This window comes from Hippoglossus hippoglossus, chromosome 7 (assembly GCF_009819705.1).
Source record: "Hippoglossus hippoglossus isolate fHipHip1 chromosome 7, fHipHip1.pri, whole genome shotgun sequence".
Classification (NCBI taxonomy): Eukaryota; Metazoa; Chordata; class Actinopteri; order Pleuronectiformes; family Pleuronectidae; genus Hippoglossus; species Hippoglossus hippoglossus.
Genome location: NC_047157.1, coordinates 1,905,418 through 1,921,205, shown reverse-complemented (window position 1 = coordinate 1,921,205; position 15,788 = coordinate 1,905,418). Strand labels below are relative to the sequence as shown.

At 41.1% G+C, this 15,788-nt stretch overlaps 1 protein-coding gene across 1 annotated transcript in view; it reads right to left on the bottom strand.

Annotated features, from left to right (window-relative positions):
- Nucleotides 1–13,904, bottom strand: part of plch2a (phospholipase C, eta 2a) — a 186,462-nt gene extending 172,558 nt beyond the window's left edge. The window contains 1 exon segment of the mRNA XM_034591387.1: nt 13,481–13,904. Coding sequence (XP_034447278.1) covers nt 13,481–13,634 — 154 coding nt within the window. The 5' untranslated portion in view covers nt 13,635–13,904.
- Nucleotides 13,905–15,788: the final 1,884 nt, after the last annotated feature.

Here is a 15,788-nt window from a genome sequence, read left to right as displayed (position 1 = left end):
GTTTCTATGTAAGCCAGATTCTGTTATATTAAAGCACCTTCACTGCATTACCCTGTCTTACATCTGCATTTGGGAAAGTGCTCTCACCCTCTCGGAACCCAATGTATCTTCACAAAACTGATCAATGTGGACACAGGAATCCTCTTTAATACACAGCCTGAAAGTAGGGCCAACCTTAATGACCCTGTCACGTTTGTTAATATTGCAGTTTAGTGGTAATTACTCCAAACAGATCTTCCTCCAGACTTTGCCTTTCAAATGTGAACAACTCAGCAGGAAACTCTCCGCTCAGACACGTCCAAAACAACACAGAAATGTCCCACGTGTTCAGGTGAGGGGTGGAACATCAGACAGAGGGAAAACATAACATATTGATTCTGCTGCGGAGTTCATGTGTTTTTGTTTACAGCACTACAACACCGGCGCCGACTCTTATAACCAAAAGCTCTCTTGATATCTTTGTTGGTGTCTTCTACATGTGTCGCTCCGCCTTTTCATCCTGAAATACTTGCTTGTCGCATGTTAGAAATGTCATCGGGAGACTTCCGGTGTCATGGCGAAGTGAGGACGTCTTCTGGAAACTCTCCTCACCTATTTCATATTTTATTTGTTAAAAACACGTATTTAGTTTAAAGTCGCGTTGCATTCCTTTACTTAAACCTCCTACTCCATTAATCGTTTCTGTTTGACCGGTAAATATGTCAAACAAAGCCGGTAGAGGTAAACAAGCTGGCAAGAATGATCAGGCCATGCCGCCCGAAGCCGGTGCTAGCAAGCAAACGTTGGGCAGTGCTAGCTTGGAGCTAACGCACGGGGCACCGAAAGAACTGCGAGATGGCATCAAAGAGGATGTGGCTGCGGTGAGGGACGAGATATTATCAGAGCTACGTTCGTCTGTTTCGACCCTCCAAACGACCGTCTCCATGCACGTTGAAAAAATTGCAGGCATCGAAACTTCTCTGACGGATGTGGATCAGAGAGTTACTGAGCTTGAAACTTCCCACGCCACACTGCAGGCTGAAAACTCCAAGCAACACGCTAAACTGGACACTCTGGAAAATGGAGGAATACTATAAGGGTGACTGGTCTGGAGGAGAAAATTGAAGGAAACCACACCTCTGCCTTTATCGAAAAGTTCCTGACCGAAGTGTTTGGAGAGGACAGTTTCACTCGCCCACCTGTGGTGGACCGTGCCCATCGCACTCTGAGACCGCCACAGCCGACAGGTCCCCCGCGGGCTATGGTGGTGCGCATGCATTACTACCAGACGAAGGAGCAGATTCTGCGGATGTTGTGGGAGAAAGGGCAGCTGAAATACCGGGGAGCAAAGATACCTTTTACCCCGATCTCAGCGCGGACCTACTACGTAGAAGAACCGCGTTCCTCCCAGTCAAGAAACAGCTTCGGGAGGTGGGAGTGAAATACTCTCTGCTACACCTAGCAAGGCTCCGGTTCTTTTTCAACGGAAAGAAGTACGAGTTTGAAACCCCAACGGAGGCAGCTGCTTTTGTCAAGGCCAAGATTCTACCAGCGGTGATATCAGAAAACGACGGACAGTGATGGTATGTAGGCTCACTACAGCCAGTACAAGACTGTGACAATGTAACCCAATCTATAGCGTGAGGGCATACTCCGTGAGACAAATGTAGGCTAACGTTACATCAAAATGCACAGTTGTCTACGTTAATGCTACTTCAGAATTTCTACTGCCCTGTGTTCTATTATTTCTATTTTTCCTTATTTATTTTTTTATTTGTATTTTTTTTGAACGGGCCAATTTAGGAATAGTAGCCTGCCCTAATTATATTGGAATATTAACGCTCAATGGCCTGTTTGTAGAAGGTGGGATGTTTGATGGCAAAATGTGTCAGGCAGAATATAGCCTCGTGACAAATACCAGACAGATAAGCACAAATTATTGGCTATGCCTCAAATACCAAAAAGGCGAGGAGTCAAAATGTCACAGCTGGACAGTCAGTATGCCTCGACGCCTACTCCAGAACTTTATCAAAAGCGGATTCACCTACAGACTGAGTTTGAACTAGCCTCTACCTCAGCAGCAGAGCAGCTGTTATTAAAGTCCCGACATTTGTTTTATGAGTTTGGCGACAAAGCAGGCCGGCTTCTCGCTCACCAAGCCCGCCAAACTGCAGCCTCACGCCAGATAACTCAAATCAAGACCACCTCGGGTTCAGTGACCACCGACCACAAGGAGATTAATGATGCTTTTGTAGCGTTTTATACAAACTTATACTCGTCTGACCCTTGAGGACTCTCAGAAAGATGCCCTCGATTCCCCCCTGACGCTGGAGGAGGTTTGTGATGCCATTAAATATATGCAATCTGGCAAATCCCCTGGACCAGACGGGTTCCCAGTGGAGTTCTTTAAGAAATTTGCAGAAGACTTATCCCCAATACTACTATCAATGTTTAATGAATCATTTTCAATTGGCCATCTCCCTGAAACCCTGAACCAAGCCTCCATCTGTCTCCTACCTAAAAAGGGCAAAGACCCCTTGTTGTGCGGGTCTCACAGACCGATTTCCCTTCTAAATGTGGACTGTAAAATTCTCGCTAAGTCCCTTGCTCTGCGGCTTGAAAATACTCTTCCCAAGCTGGTGCTACCTGACCAAACCGGATTTATTCGAAGCAGACATTCCTATTCTAATATCCGTAGGCTGTTCGATATTATTTATACTACCACCGGTTCGGATGATCCTGAGCTTGTAATATCCTTAGATGCAGAGAAGGCGTTCGACCGGGTGGAGTGGGAATATTTATTTATGACCATGAGGAAATTTGGCTTTGGTGATGATTTTATCTCCTGGGTTAAATTGTTGTACGCTTCTCCCTTAGCCTCTGTCCATACTAATGACTCTCACTCAAAATATTTCCCACTACATAGAGGCACGAGACAGGGCTGTCCTATGAGTCCCCTGCTTTTTGCTCTGGCGATTGAACTGCTTGCGGCTTCTATTCGTCAATGCCAGGCAATCGAAGGGATAACTAGAGGGGACATAACACACAAGCTCTTGCTTTATGCCGATGATTTACTTTTGTACATTGCTACCCCAGTATATTCTTTGCTGCACATCCTGTCTACCTTGGAACGTTTTGGAAAAAACATTTTTTTACACTGGACCAAATACTATTTGCATTTATATGGGATGGCAAGGCCCCCCGTATTCGCACAACCTTTTTACAAAGGCCGAAAAAGTTAGGAGGAATGTCAATGTCTAATTTGTTTCACTATTACTGGGCCTGCAATGTTCAAAAGGTCATAATGTGGGCTAATAGTGGTGCAGATGTGGACGCTCCCGCTTGGGTTAAATTGGAATCTTTTAAATTGCAACTCCATTCACTGGTCACAGCTCCTTGAACTCTTAACTCTGGTTCTTTCAAAAACCCTGTAGTTGCCCATACTTTGATGATCTGGGTACAATTTCGGAAGCATTTTGGCTTTCAGAGCACATCAATACAGGCTCCTATTCTTGCAAATCATCTTTTCACCCCTTCCAAGTCAGATCTGGCCTTTCGGGCCTGGCATGGTAATGGCATTAGACTTGTTAAGGATCTATATGTTAACAAGGTGTTTGCTTCATTTGATCAATTGTCAGGGAAGTATGCGTTGCCTCGTTCCCATTTTTTTTCGATACCTACAGATTAGGCACTTTGTACAAAGGGGTTACCATCCTTTCCCTGAGCAACCCCCAAGCACGCCCTTGGATAGTCTCCTAGGATTTATTGCTGGTCTCAAGGGGCGCCATCTCCTGGATTTATGGGGAAATTGACGCGATAAACCCACAGTCTCTGAATAACTTAAGGACACTTTGGGAACAAGACCTAGGCCTGTCATTTGCTGATGGTCAGTGGGCTTCAATCCTTGGCCGGGTTCATTCCTCCTCCCCCTGTGCCAGGCACGGTCTAATACAGTTTAAGATAGTTCATCGTCTCCATTTCACCAAGGAGAAATTAGCAAGAATATACCCTAATACTGATCCTACATGTGACCGATGTAAGCTAGCCACGGCGACCTGGCTACACATGTTTTGGCTGTGCTCGAGCCTCCAAACATATTGGGAGAAAATCTTTGGATCGCTTAGTGACATCTATGGCATGACGATTGAACCTCAACCTGTAATTGCACTCTTTGGGGTGATGCCCGAAGGCACAGTACGGCCGGTTGGCATGCATGTTGTGATCGCCTTTACCACTCTGTTAGCTCGGCGCCTTATCCTCCTTAACTGGAAGAGGCCGGTGCCACCATCTCATACAAGATGGCTTAAAGAGATCACGTTCTATTTGAAGCTTGAAAAGATTAAATATACACTGAGGGGAGTTACAGATACATTTGAAAGGGTATGGAGGCCTTTTCTTGCATACTATGACAATTTAACCCAAATAACAGACTGGGAGGATTCATAATTCCTTTCGTATAGCACAGTGCTGATGTACTCAGTTTTATAAGGAGTGTACATTACATGTTTATTTATTTATTGTTTTTGTTTTGTGTGTTATTTACTCAATATTGTATACAGACGTTTATTTAAATATTTGGTGGTGTGTCTGTCAAGGGGATGCTGGGTTGGGGTGGGGGGAGGGCACATGGGAAAGGAGTTATGTAGGATGTATTTCAAATGTTGACTCTGTGAATTATCCATGTAAAATTCCAATAAACAGAAGTTGAAAAAAAAAAAAAAGAAATGTCATCAACAAACCCATTCGCTCTGGGTGAATCCTGCAGAGGATCACTTCCACCATCTCCTCCGGGCTTTCTGCAGACCTTATACTTGAGAACTGGTGGGAGAAGGTCTGCAGAAAGTCCAGAGGCTTTCACTCTGACATTTGTGTTCACACGTACAGCGTGCATGTCTGAGTTCAGTGCATGTCTGAAAGCAGCTTAAATGAACACAGACCAAGTGACAGTAAGCAACAGAAACTACAGCCCTGGGTTAAAACATTGTAGAGGCCTGAGTTGGTGTGTTGCTTCAGATACTGAAAGACCAGACTAAGTGACCAAAATATTGGCTTGGCTCTTTGTCTTCTTGTGACCCTTCTCCACAGGACTTCAACATGCTGGGTTAAGGGTATGATGTCATAACCCCCCTTCCAACCAAGAAACATGTCTTTTCTATGTTTTTACTAAATGGATTGAACAAATGGAGATAACAATGCAAACATTCTGATGCATTGTTGCAGGCTACCAAATATAGAAAACAATTTAAATACACCTCAAATAAATGAAAATGTTGTAGAGAGAAACCCTGGCTTACACAAAACACTTTTCTTTGTCTTTTTCTCTCTTTCTTCTTACACACACACACATTGTGTATCGCTGCATTACCAGATCAGGGTTTTTCAGAAACTCTCTGCCCTTCACAGCACGGGTCAAGCAGTGAGGAAATTACCTCATTAACCCTGGATCTCTATAAGTTGCCTACACAGAGGAAACAGATAGTTGAATGAGGCCACCCTCCTAAGTAACAGCCTTCCATTACAAAGAGTCTGATGCCAGGACAAAGACTGAAACAAGGTTCTGCCTTTCTTTTGTGGAAAACAGTATTGGGTGGTTCTGAATAGAAGAAGAGAGATAAGCTACTGAGTTTACAAAGGAGGGAGCTGCACTGCCCCCACCTGGTTGTGTCTATAGAGTGGAAAGAAATCACTCAACATACTTGACCAGAATGAAAATAACACAAACTCTACTCTGAGGTAAGTTCAGCAAATGAAGAGGGTATTATTAAAAACTCCAAAATGTGAAGTACTGATAACTGATCAGATCTGTTTTAAACACACATTTACACAGTTTGAATTTCTACATTTGGGGATTATACCATATACTATGATACCATGGTAACTTGTCAGTGATAAAAATATTTATCATGTATTGTGGTGATGTGGTATGCACCAAAAATCTTTAGGGCACCTGCAGGCACACCTGAGACTAGGTTTTGGTCAATTTATACAAATTCTGAGTTAAACTACTGAGCAGCAGCTGTTTGAGTCATTCATCCCAAAGGCCGTTTAGGCACATATTTTTTCAGGAAAGAATAAAACTGCGTCTGTTTTAACTATGCATTTTCAGCAAAAGACATTAAATAGGTAGTTCTCACTTTAAACCCCATTGTTTCTTACTGAAGACTTAAATCTTTCAAAGTCCATTTTCTGCAGCTTATCTGGAGTCATGTCACAGAGGCAGCTTGTATACTCCAGACATCCCTCAACTTTCTCTAGCTCATCCAAGAGCAGCTTCCCAGTTGAGATGAGATACGTAGCCTACTGGTGTGTTCTGGGTCTATGTCTAAATCACTTCCAATGGAAGGCCTTAGGGAAAGCAAATTGTTTAGATGCCCAAACAACAAGGAACTGTGGTTTATACTCTAGGCATTGGTCGGGGACTATTTTCAGGGGCAGATAAATCCACAGTTGGTTCTCCAGTCAGTAATTCAAATACAGTGTGTGTTCATGCTTATAAGGGACAATGTCAGCCAATAAAACAGAGTGGCTCACTGATGTGTTTCTAATAGTTTTTGTGAAAAAATTCATCTCTGTAGCTCAGAGCAGTATGATGCACCAGGCTTTTACACAGTAGATACTTGTTTGTATGTTTGCAGGATGCATTCAAATGACTCGTCTATCCTTTATTATGCTTATTAGAGGAATATTTAGAAATGTAATGAAGAACTCGATTAAAGCATGTTTTCTATGTTAGTTTGAGTCACAATGAGCATGTAAGCAGGTGATGACATATAGTAACATGATTATATACAGTGGTAAGAAAAGATATGGTGTCTTCTCAGATCCAGTCTGCGATCATCTCCACACCACCTATCTGAACACTTGCTGTTTTGGAGTATCTTCATTAGTTTGATGAATATTGCATTGAGCTTCACATCATGAACTTCTGTGATTTCAGCATGAAAACCAGTGAAAAACTCTGTGACATTAATATTGAAGGGATAGGAGTGGGTCATCCTTTCCTATATTACCCAAAATGAATCACAAATATTACAGTCAACTCCTGCTGGGTGTATGTATGGAGGCCATTTGGAGATCATTGTAGCTCTGCAATAAAACCTCCAGTTGTCAGCTGACGGGGAATTTCTCAGTGATTCACCATCATCAGAGATTTCAAAACAGTACATTTGTCTTGTACCAGGAATACAGGGAAGAGTAAAAACTCTAACAAAGCCTTGGGAGCAGAAACATTGAGAGAGCTGGAATCTTCTCTCAGAATCAACAGACATACTGCAACCTTCATTGCAGTGTGATGGATGAGTGACTAAAATCACTAAAAGACAGCTGTTAATAAATCATGCTCATACATTATTTCTGGTGAACAGTGAACTGAACGGATCAGTTGGTGGATGTGAGCGTCGTTCAATCTCGTGGGACTGAATTTGACATTTTACTTCACATAAAATTAAATACATTTTTCGCCAAAAATGTTTACACCTCAACCCATACCACAACATGTGAAATGTATCTTTCCCACATTTTTCTAGGATAAAGTGAAGCAGAGAATAGGTTTTAGTCGGGATCGCAAGTAAACAGAGAGAAGGGAAATAGGACTGTAGGGGGCGGTATGCACCTTGGAGTTGTTTCAAAATAACACAGAGACGTTGGATCAGCTGCTTTACCAGAGTTCTAGACTAAAACAAAACTTGTGACTTAAATCTAAGGTAAGATGTAAATTGTTGCTCTCTGATGTGAACTTGTTCTTGTTCGGCTGCTGGTTCAGTGAGTGTCGGTCGTAGAAAGATGCGAACGATACCATTGAAATTTGTGGAATCTGGGCTTGTGCTTCTAACATGAAGTAGCATATTCCGCTTTTGTGGTGATGTTTAGTGACATGCTGATTTAGTTGCTTGGTGTTTGAATTGTGATTGGTTCAGGTGAAAATGGTTGTGATGGGCGTTCTAACGAGGTATAGCAGGTCTATATTGTACCTCATCAATGCAATATACCTCATCAAGAGGTTAAAACAACGAAAGATATGAGTGTGAACTAGTTCAGTTGAATCTGTATGAGCTGATCTTTGATTTGTTTATTAAGATTTTTGGATTTGTCTTCATTTGCACTTTGAGTGCTTTGTTTCCTTCCATGTGTGTCTCTCCTTATTTACACCCTGTCTCAGTCCAATTTCCTCTGTTCCTCTGTTTCACCTGCATTCAACTATCTGTCTCCCTCATGTATAAAGTCTCTGTGTTTCCCTTTGTCTTTGTCAGGGTCGTTTGTTCATGTTTGCGGTTTTCTGCTCCTATAGTGCATTGTTATCATACTTTGCCTACCTGCCTTTTAGTTACTGTATCCTGTTTATTTAATTAAACATTTTTCTTCGCCGCACTTCCTGCTTACTCAGTCATCTGCATTTGGGTCCTCATCTGTCTTTAATGTAACAGTCACCAGTCACATCAACAAATAGCTGATTTAGACAAATTCCTGACCTGATTTTCCTCATATATATATTATTTGATGTATTTATGGTTCAAAACCTAAAAGCTCCCTGCCTCTCTACTCATCAGCTTTATTTTTTATGAGTATCCTCCATCCTTGAATATCCTCCATCCACCCTGGGATTTAGCAGCCACTATCTGATGCTACCCATCAGATAGTGGCTGCTAGATGAAGCTAGATTAGAGGACTTGGACATTTGGTAAACACCAACTGTTTTCCAGCCCACTTCAAACACCTGAACCTTTCACTCCATCCATCATTCACACATTCATTCACTCCATCTGCTTGAGTCAGCTTACTGCCCGCTGCATACTGTTCGGGACATATATGGAATTCAAGACACTGAGTTTTTGATATGTCCTTTTGCACGGTATTGCACTGTATCCTGTGATCGTGGTTAGCGTGGACACATGGTCAAATCTGGCGTCATTCACAGTTTATTAGCTGAGTTGAGCAACGGCTGTAGAACATGTCATAGCAAGTTATCTCAACAAAGCACTGCAGCTCCACAAGTATAAGAATAAACCTGCATAATGCAGCACGTGCAGGCAGCTGGACTGCTCCGTGTATTAGTTTCATCAGACAGGTGTGAGATATTTTTAATTAATAACAATAATAATAATAAAAAATTTAATTAAATTATGAAATGGGTAATAAAACAGAGTTAAGATTACACAATGCAAAAAATCCAAATCAGAAGCACCCTACTTCAAGCAATGAATACAAATGAATACTTCTAGGCATCGTATGCTCCTCCTAGACTTGAGCTGTAAAATGATTAAACAGTTCAAATCCAACTTTTTAAATTTAAAGGCAGAAATTTGTGGTGCACAAAATAATGTCATTCAAGAGCTCAAAATAACTAACTAGAGCGCAAACATTACTTATTTGTGAGTCACACATTTCTAAATTAAGAAATAAATTATACACAAATTAAGTTTTATGTTCACAAATGTAACTAAATAGACAACAAACTCTTTTGATGCCACAGTTTGCTCCCGACACCTGAGTAGCTCTCTAGAAGCTAATATGAGAGCGATGCCTGACATGCAGTCCTCAGTCCACAGCATAAGATTCCTATAGTGTTCCATGACTCTGTGCTTCACTGGTCTGCTTGGCTCTCACCAATAATGATTTGAGGTAACTGTAAGACTAAAGGAAAACAAATAACTGACTACTCATTGATCAGACATTGACTTACAGCACTTGGTTCGGTTTCAGCTCAGTACTTTCCTCTTCACCTTTGACAATTAAGACCAAAACACAACATCGCTGTCAGCACTGACAACAACTGTAAACCTCCACACTGCAGGTATTTTACACATTCATGGAAACGATCAAATCTGCCCCTACAGCAAGGCCTTGAATTTCCTCCCAGTGGTGGGTGTAATCACCCAACTCGTTCACCCTACAAATCAAGGACCACACGCCTGGAGGAATAAATACAGGCTGCAGAATAATATTGTAGAAAACAGGGATGTACAATTAATAGCCACACTTCCTCCAATCCACTCAAGAGGTGAATCTTAATATATCACAATCTGTAGAATGTTCTCATTTGTTCATCATTGTTACAGCATTTACATAATTATCGGTGTATGTCCGCTCCTGCTAACCCCCTCACATGGTTTATGCTATCTCTCCTCATCAACACACCCTCTACCCCTCAGTATGCTTTACATCTGCATCAGCTACTGATGAGTTGTTAGTCGTCTCCCTGAGGCATAAAATGAGCAAAATTTTAAATGTTCAGAAAGGAGCTACTATATTTATTTGGTTTATTTCCTCAATTTTTCCATTGCTCAAATGTGTAAATTAAAGTTATCATTGTGGCAAAACAACAAACACCCTTTGATGGTTTGATTCCTCATATGTGTGTTTGGTAACAACACAAAGCTATGGAGGGAACCGACCTGCATATTGATTGGCATTAACAGTAGCCAATAGCACTGAAAATGCGTCACACAGCCATGGCAGAGTTTACAGTAATCTCTATTTAATTATTCTGCCTGTGAATATGCAGAATCTGTAGGCGTGACCTTCTGGTTTCTGTTTCCAGTTTGACCAATCATGTTTGAGAAGGCTTTGGTTGCCCGTAATTATACAGTCTATGTGGAGAGCAAAAGAGGCAGAACACATTGACTGAAATGCATCGGCTATCTGCATCTTAATTTATCTATATTCCAATCACTGTTAGGGTTTTGTGTGGAGAAGCGTTCAACTCGTGTGTTGACAGGAACTAGTGGGACTGTTAACAGTGTGTGACGAACTGAAGACGGAGACTTGGCCCACATGTCCACTGTCTACAACGGAAGCCCCAAAATATTGTCTGTTGCCCCAGAGGTGAATTCAGCGTCGGATGATAGCCGATGGGCTCAGAGATTTTGACTAGCAGCTCAACATGGGAAGTCATGATGACATCCTGCTCTCTGTTGTTGAGGACTTCTCGCTACCACCTTCACGGCATAGTTAAAACCTCAACAAAAAAATCTGTTCAGTTGAAACCAATTAAATGTATAAATACTATGATTTTAATAACAATAACAAGAGATAAATGAAAAATGGAAAAACTAATATTTAATTTCATGGAGCCTTTGAGAATACGAACAGTTCCTCTTTGGAATCAGTCCAATCCTTGTTAATAGCAGATACCTAACGTCTGATTTCTGTTTCGTCATCACGTTTGGTGATTTGTGAGTTGTTGACATGTGATATGCTTTTGTGTTGTTTTTATGTTTGTGTTTTCCCATTTTTTTGTTTAATTTGCACCATACTATGTCCTATGCATTATATTATAATCAAGCGATAATCGCTTTTTCAAATGATCAAACATTTAATACTTGAATCGCAGTCTTTAGCTTTTTATCTAACTTTTCTCAATTTCAGCCAATATTTGTTAAAAATAAATAAAATGATTGTCAAACCCTGCCTTAGAGTTTCTTCACCACAGAGGACAGAGAGAAATATGTGGAGAACACATTCAGTTTCATACAGATCACACTTTACTGAACACAGTAACTGTACAGTATTCAGAGTGGGAGAGCGTCCTGAGGAAAAGGCCATTGTACCTGATGGCGTTGAGAGGCCTGATTGTTTCACAGAAATAAGATACTCAGTGACCGGAGAAGAGCTTTGTTAGAACTAGAGTTCATGAGCCACTCAAAAGGAAGTACAAGTGTTATTAGTGGAAGTGGTGGAGGCCACAGCAGCAGAATTTACAGGTAATACACAGCCAAACATGTAAACAAAGCCATTTTCAAGGTAAAAAATGATGAACCAAAACAACTGCAAAAGCACTTTTCTATGAAATAGAATAATTCTGGAGTCTTTGTCCAGCATCTGCCCTCATGGTTTGATTCATAGTACAAAACCCCTGCCTCTGACATATTATCTTATGTAGGACATGTTTCCTCTGGGTTTTCCCAAACACAAGTTCGTTATTTGGAAATGCACAGAAAATACACACACATGAAAAACACCTAAATTCTAAAGCCACACTATGTGTCCCTGGTTTGTCTCCAGGTTGAAACAATTTACCACAAATTGTTACATGCTCCCACCTTCCTGTTCTTCCCTCCCCTTTACTCTTTGCTCTGCTCTCGTCCTTGATCTCTCCTCACAGGTGCTGTGGATCTACTCATTGTGGCCCTGCCCCTGTATTTAACGGAGGGTGCAGGAGAGGCTCACTCTCTCCCAGGAGTAGCAGCAGCAGCATGTTCGATAGTGTGGTTTCTGTTTCTTTCTGTTTGAGGCTGTAGGTCTGGTAGCCTAGTTTTCGGGCTTTATTTCTAGTTTAGTTTTACCGTTGTGTTTAGTTTAGGAGAGGAAGTTCTTGGTCCTACGGTCCCTGTGGGCTGGCCCACACTAACCTCTCATCTTTTTGTTATTTTTGGCCAGACCTCCAGGCTCCCATAGTTTGGTAAACCTTGATGACTAGTTTATTTTCCATTTTGTAAATAAACTGTATCTTCTGTTGGAACTCAGTACTCGGTTGGCGTCTTCATTTTATGTTGTGGCTACAAGGTTGAGCCAGATTTTACATTTTCTGTTTGTGGCCGTAACAAAACATAAAAGCTCTTCTTCAGTGTCAAGCAATGATATTCATCTATATATAACTTTAGAATTAGAATAAACTAGAAATCTATTCTGACTTCTCCAGTATCAGAGTAATCCAGGTGATACCTGGCAGCAGTGTAAATAGGAACTGCTATAGCATCCAAGGCAGCATGACATTTTATTATATGTCCAAATTTAAAAAGATTATAGATTAAAGAGGTTATAAGCTAAAAATACTGAAAATGCTCATCCTCAATAATTTTTACCGAATAAGTTGAATAAAGTTTGACATATGATGTTTTGTTTGGGAGGTTTTCGCAGTGAAAACAGGAAAACTTAGGGGCTGAAATTTGGGCCCATGTTAAAAAATGGTTGCTAACTTGTCAAGGAAGCACAACACACTAGCAGCAATGATTTCATGCTGCATGTGTCTTGAACAGGTGAATGAATCTCCCCATTTTGAACATGAAATTCCTCTGTAGCCATAAAACAACTCTGGCAACTGAAATTCAGTCTCTCCGACGAGACTTGGGTACATTAACATTCCAACATTTTACACACAATCAGCTCCTCCTGTACTAGTCAGCCTTCAGTCCATGACCTCTATAACATCCATGTGTATTTGCATCCGACCCCAGACAGCAATACCACATCAAGAGGTCTTCCTTCATATTTGACACAAGAAATCTTTGCCAGTTTGTCTCACGTTAACTACTCAGATAATGAATTCTTCCACCATCCTCAGTTATTGACATAAACCCAGTCAAAGCTCCAGAAAAGCAGCAATATGCATGAAGTTAAACAGTTCTGCACACCATGAGGCAGCAGAGACAACTCATCACAAGCTGAAACCTCCAACATTAACACTTACAGGCAGATTCCTGGCACATTGTCACTGTTCATCACTGAAACAAGCACTTCATCACCATGTACAGGTAACTTTCAAGTAGAAGAAGTAAACACTTACCAACATTGATGACGTTGGCCGACAGGAAGTGGCAGCAGGGAAGACTGGCAGTGCTCACAAAAGAGTCACGGTCTGTCGTCACAGTAGTCCTCGACCTCAATGACAGGTTGGGGGAGTCCGTCACCATGGCCATTCTAGCTGCCACAGACTCCATGACTGCTGATGTATGACGGGCAAGTGTAAAGTGCCAGGGGTTCCCACCGTTATCAAATTTTCAGAAGTAGCTCCCGAGACCGTCCATTTAGAAAGTGTGATATGATCCAATAATAAAAACCAAAGGTGGAGCTCAAGAAATGTTGTACCTCACTGTCAAAAAATACTCAGTAAAAGACAGTAAAGATGGGATGAAGGAGCAAAGGCAGCCTCCTCACAATGATGTTCAGTGGTAGAGGAAAGGTGCAGGTATCATGAAACATGGGGAGTCTGGAACTCAGTAACTGCTCTCTAAAGTTGTCAAACTGTCCAATCCCATGTCAAATATTCGCAAAGCAACAGTTAAAAATACTTCAGTCCAAGACAGTTTTCGAAAGTGATTTAAAGAAGTATTTGATTAAAACTCTTGACACATTCCAAAAAGGATGCTTGACGAAATCATCAAAGGTCCATTTGAGAAGCTACAGGGACTTGTGGTCTTCTAGTCTCTGTGAAGAGAGGTTTATGATGACTGACATATGTCAGTGTCCTCGAACCAAAACTTTATGGTCCTCCTGGTCCAAACCATAATCCCATATAGCCCAAGATGCTACAGTCACCTACGAGGAGAAGAGAGACAAAGATGAGGGGAGTGGGGAATATGGAAGACACATAAGACAAATATGAGATAGGAGGAGATGGTGCACAAATACAATACAGTACTGCAGCATGTACATATTTCAGTCAAAGTGTCAGCTTAAAGGTTCAGTGTGTAAGATTTATGTGAAAGGGATCTATAGGCAGAAATTGAATATAAAATAATCCTATATGTTTTTACTAGTGTTTCATCTAAATTGTACAAATTGTTGTTTTCTTTACTCTAGAATGAGTCCTTTATATTTAAATACTTTATATTTACATCTGGAGCGGGTCCTCTTTACGGAGGCCGCCATGTTTTTTACAGTAACTCAAACTGCACAAACTAAACACCTTTTGAGTTCTTATAACAACTGCAGGCTACCACAGGTTCTCTTTCATGTTTAGAGGGGGAGAGTGAGGTGAGGGATATTCAGCTGCAACATGCAACTCCACCAGTAGATGTCACTAAATTCTACACACTGAACCTTTAAATGAATTAAGAATTTTTGTTGGTTTGTATTTTACTGTTAGAGATTAGAAGAATAGACTTCAGGCGCTTATATAAACCATGGCAAGGTAATTTTATTTCTAAAGCACATTTCATACACAGTGCTAGATTCGAAGTGCTGTACTTGGACATTAGTAAACATGCCTGTGTAGAATAATAGAATAAAATAAGAATTTTGATAAAAAGATGTTATGACATTGTAAAATTGTTTAGTTAAAAGCAGAAGTTTTCAACCTGGTTTTAAGGTGAAATTAAAGACATTTTATTCCCCTTCTATATTCATGCACCATGCATGGATGAGCAGAGCCGAGTGTCTTCAATTCGACTATCTGATAAAATGTGATTATTACTTTTCTGTGAGCCGTAACAGAGGGGGCCAGCTACACACAACAGGACTGACAGTGAGCTGGTAGCCACCACACACTCTGATAAAATGGATCTGTCACATTTCATCTGTAGGTGATGCTCCTGTCAGTGTTGGTGCCTCCATGTGAGTGTGTGTGAGCAAGAGTCGAGAGTATAGCCTTTTTCCAATGAAAACAAAAGTAATATGTTTTGTGTTTGTTGGTGGGTTTGTTGTCCACTGTGAAATGGGTTTTACTACAACACGTTGTCTGCTCACAGCGCAGGCCTTCCATTGAAATATTTGAAAAGAGTTAACATTTAAAAGGCTCAACAAGTGGGATGTGGCAACATTTGGAATCTCAGCATGAAATTATTGAGTGAGAGTTGACAAAAGCCCTCAAGAACACATTCTGCAGACTTTCACGATCACTCGTACACTCACACATAGAGTCCAGAGGTTCTCTGGAGTTCAGGACATGCCTGAAAGCTGCGACAGGAGGGAATGTAATTAATGGCAATGAAGACCAAGACCAATCAGAAATAGCACCAGGATCTATTAACAAACAGCTAATTACAGATATCAAGAAATATCAGTTTACAGATTGTTGTGTCTTCCCCATTAAGATTACGCACATGACCAGCTCTGTTTACTGAAGGATGCCTGGGGTCATTATAGGTCACACC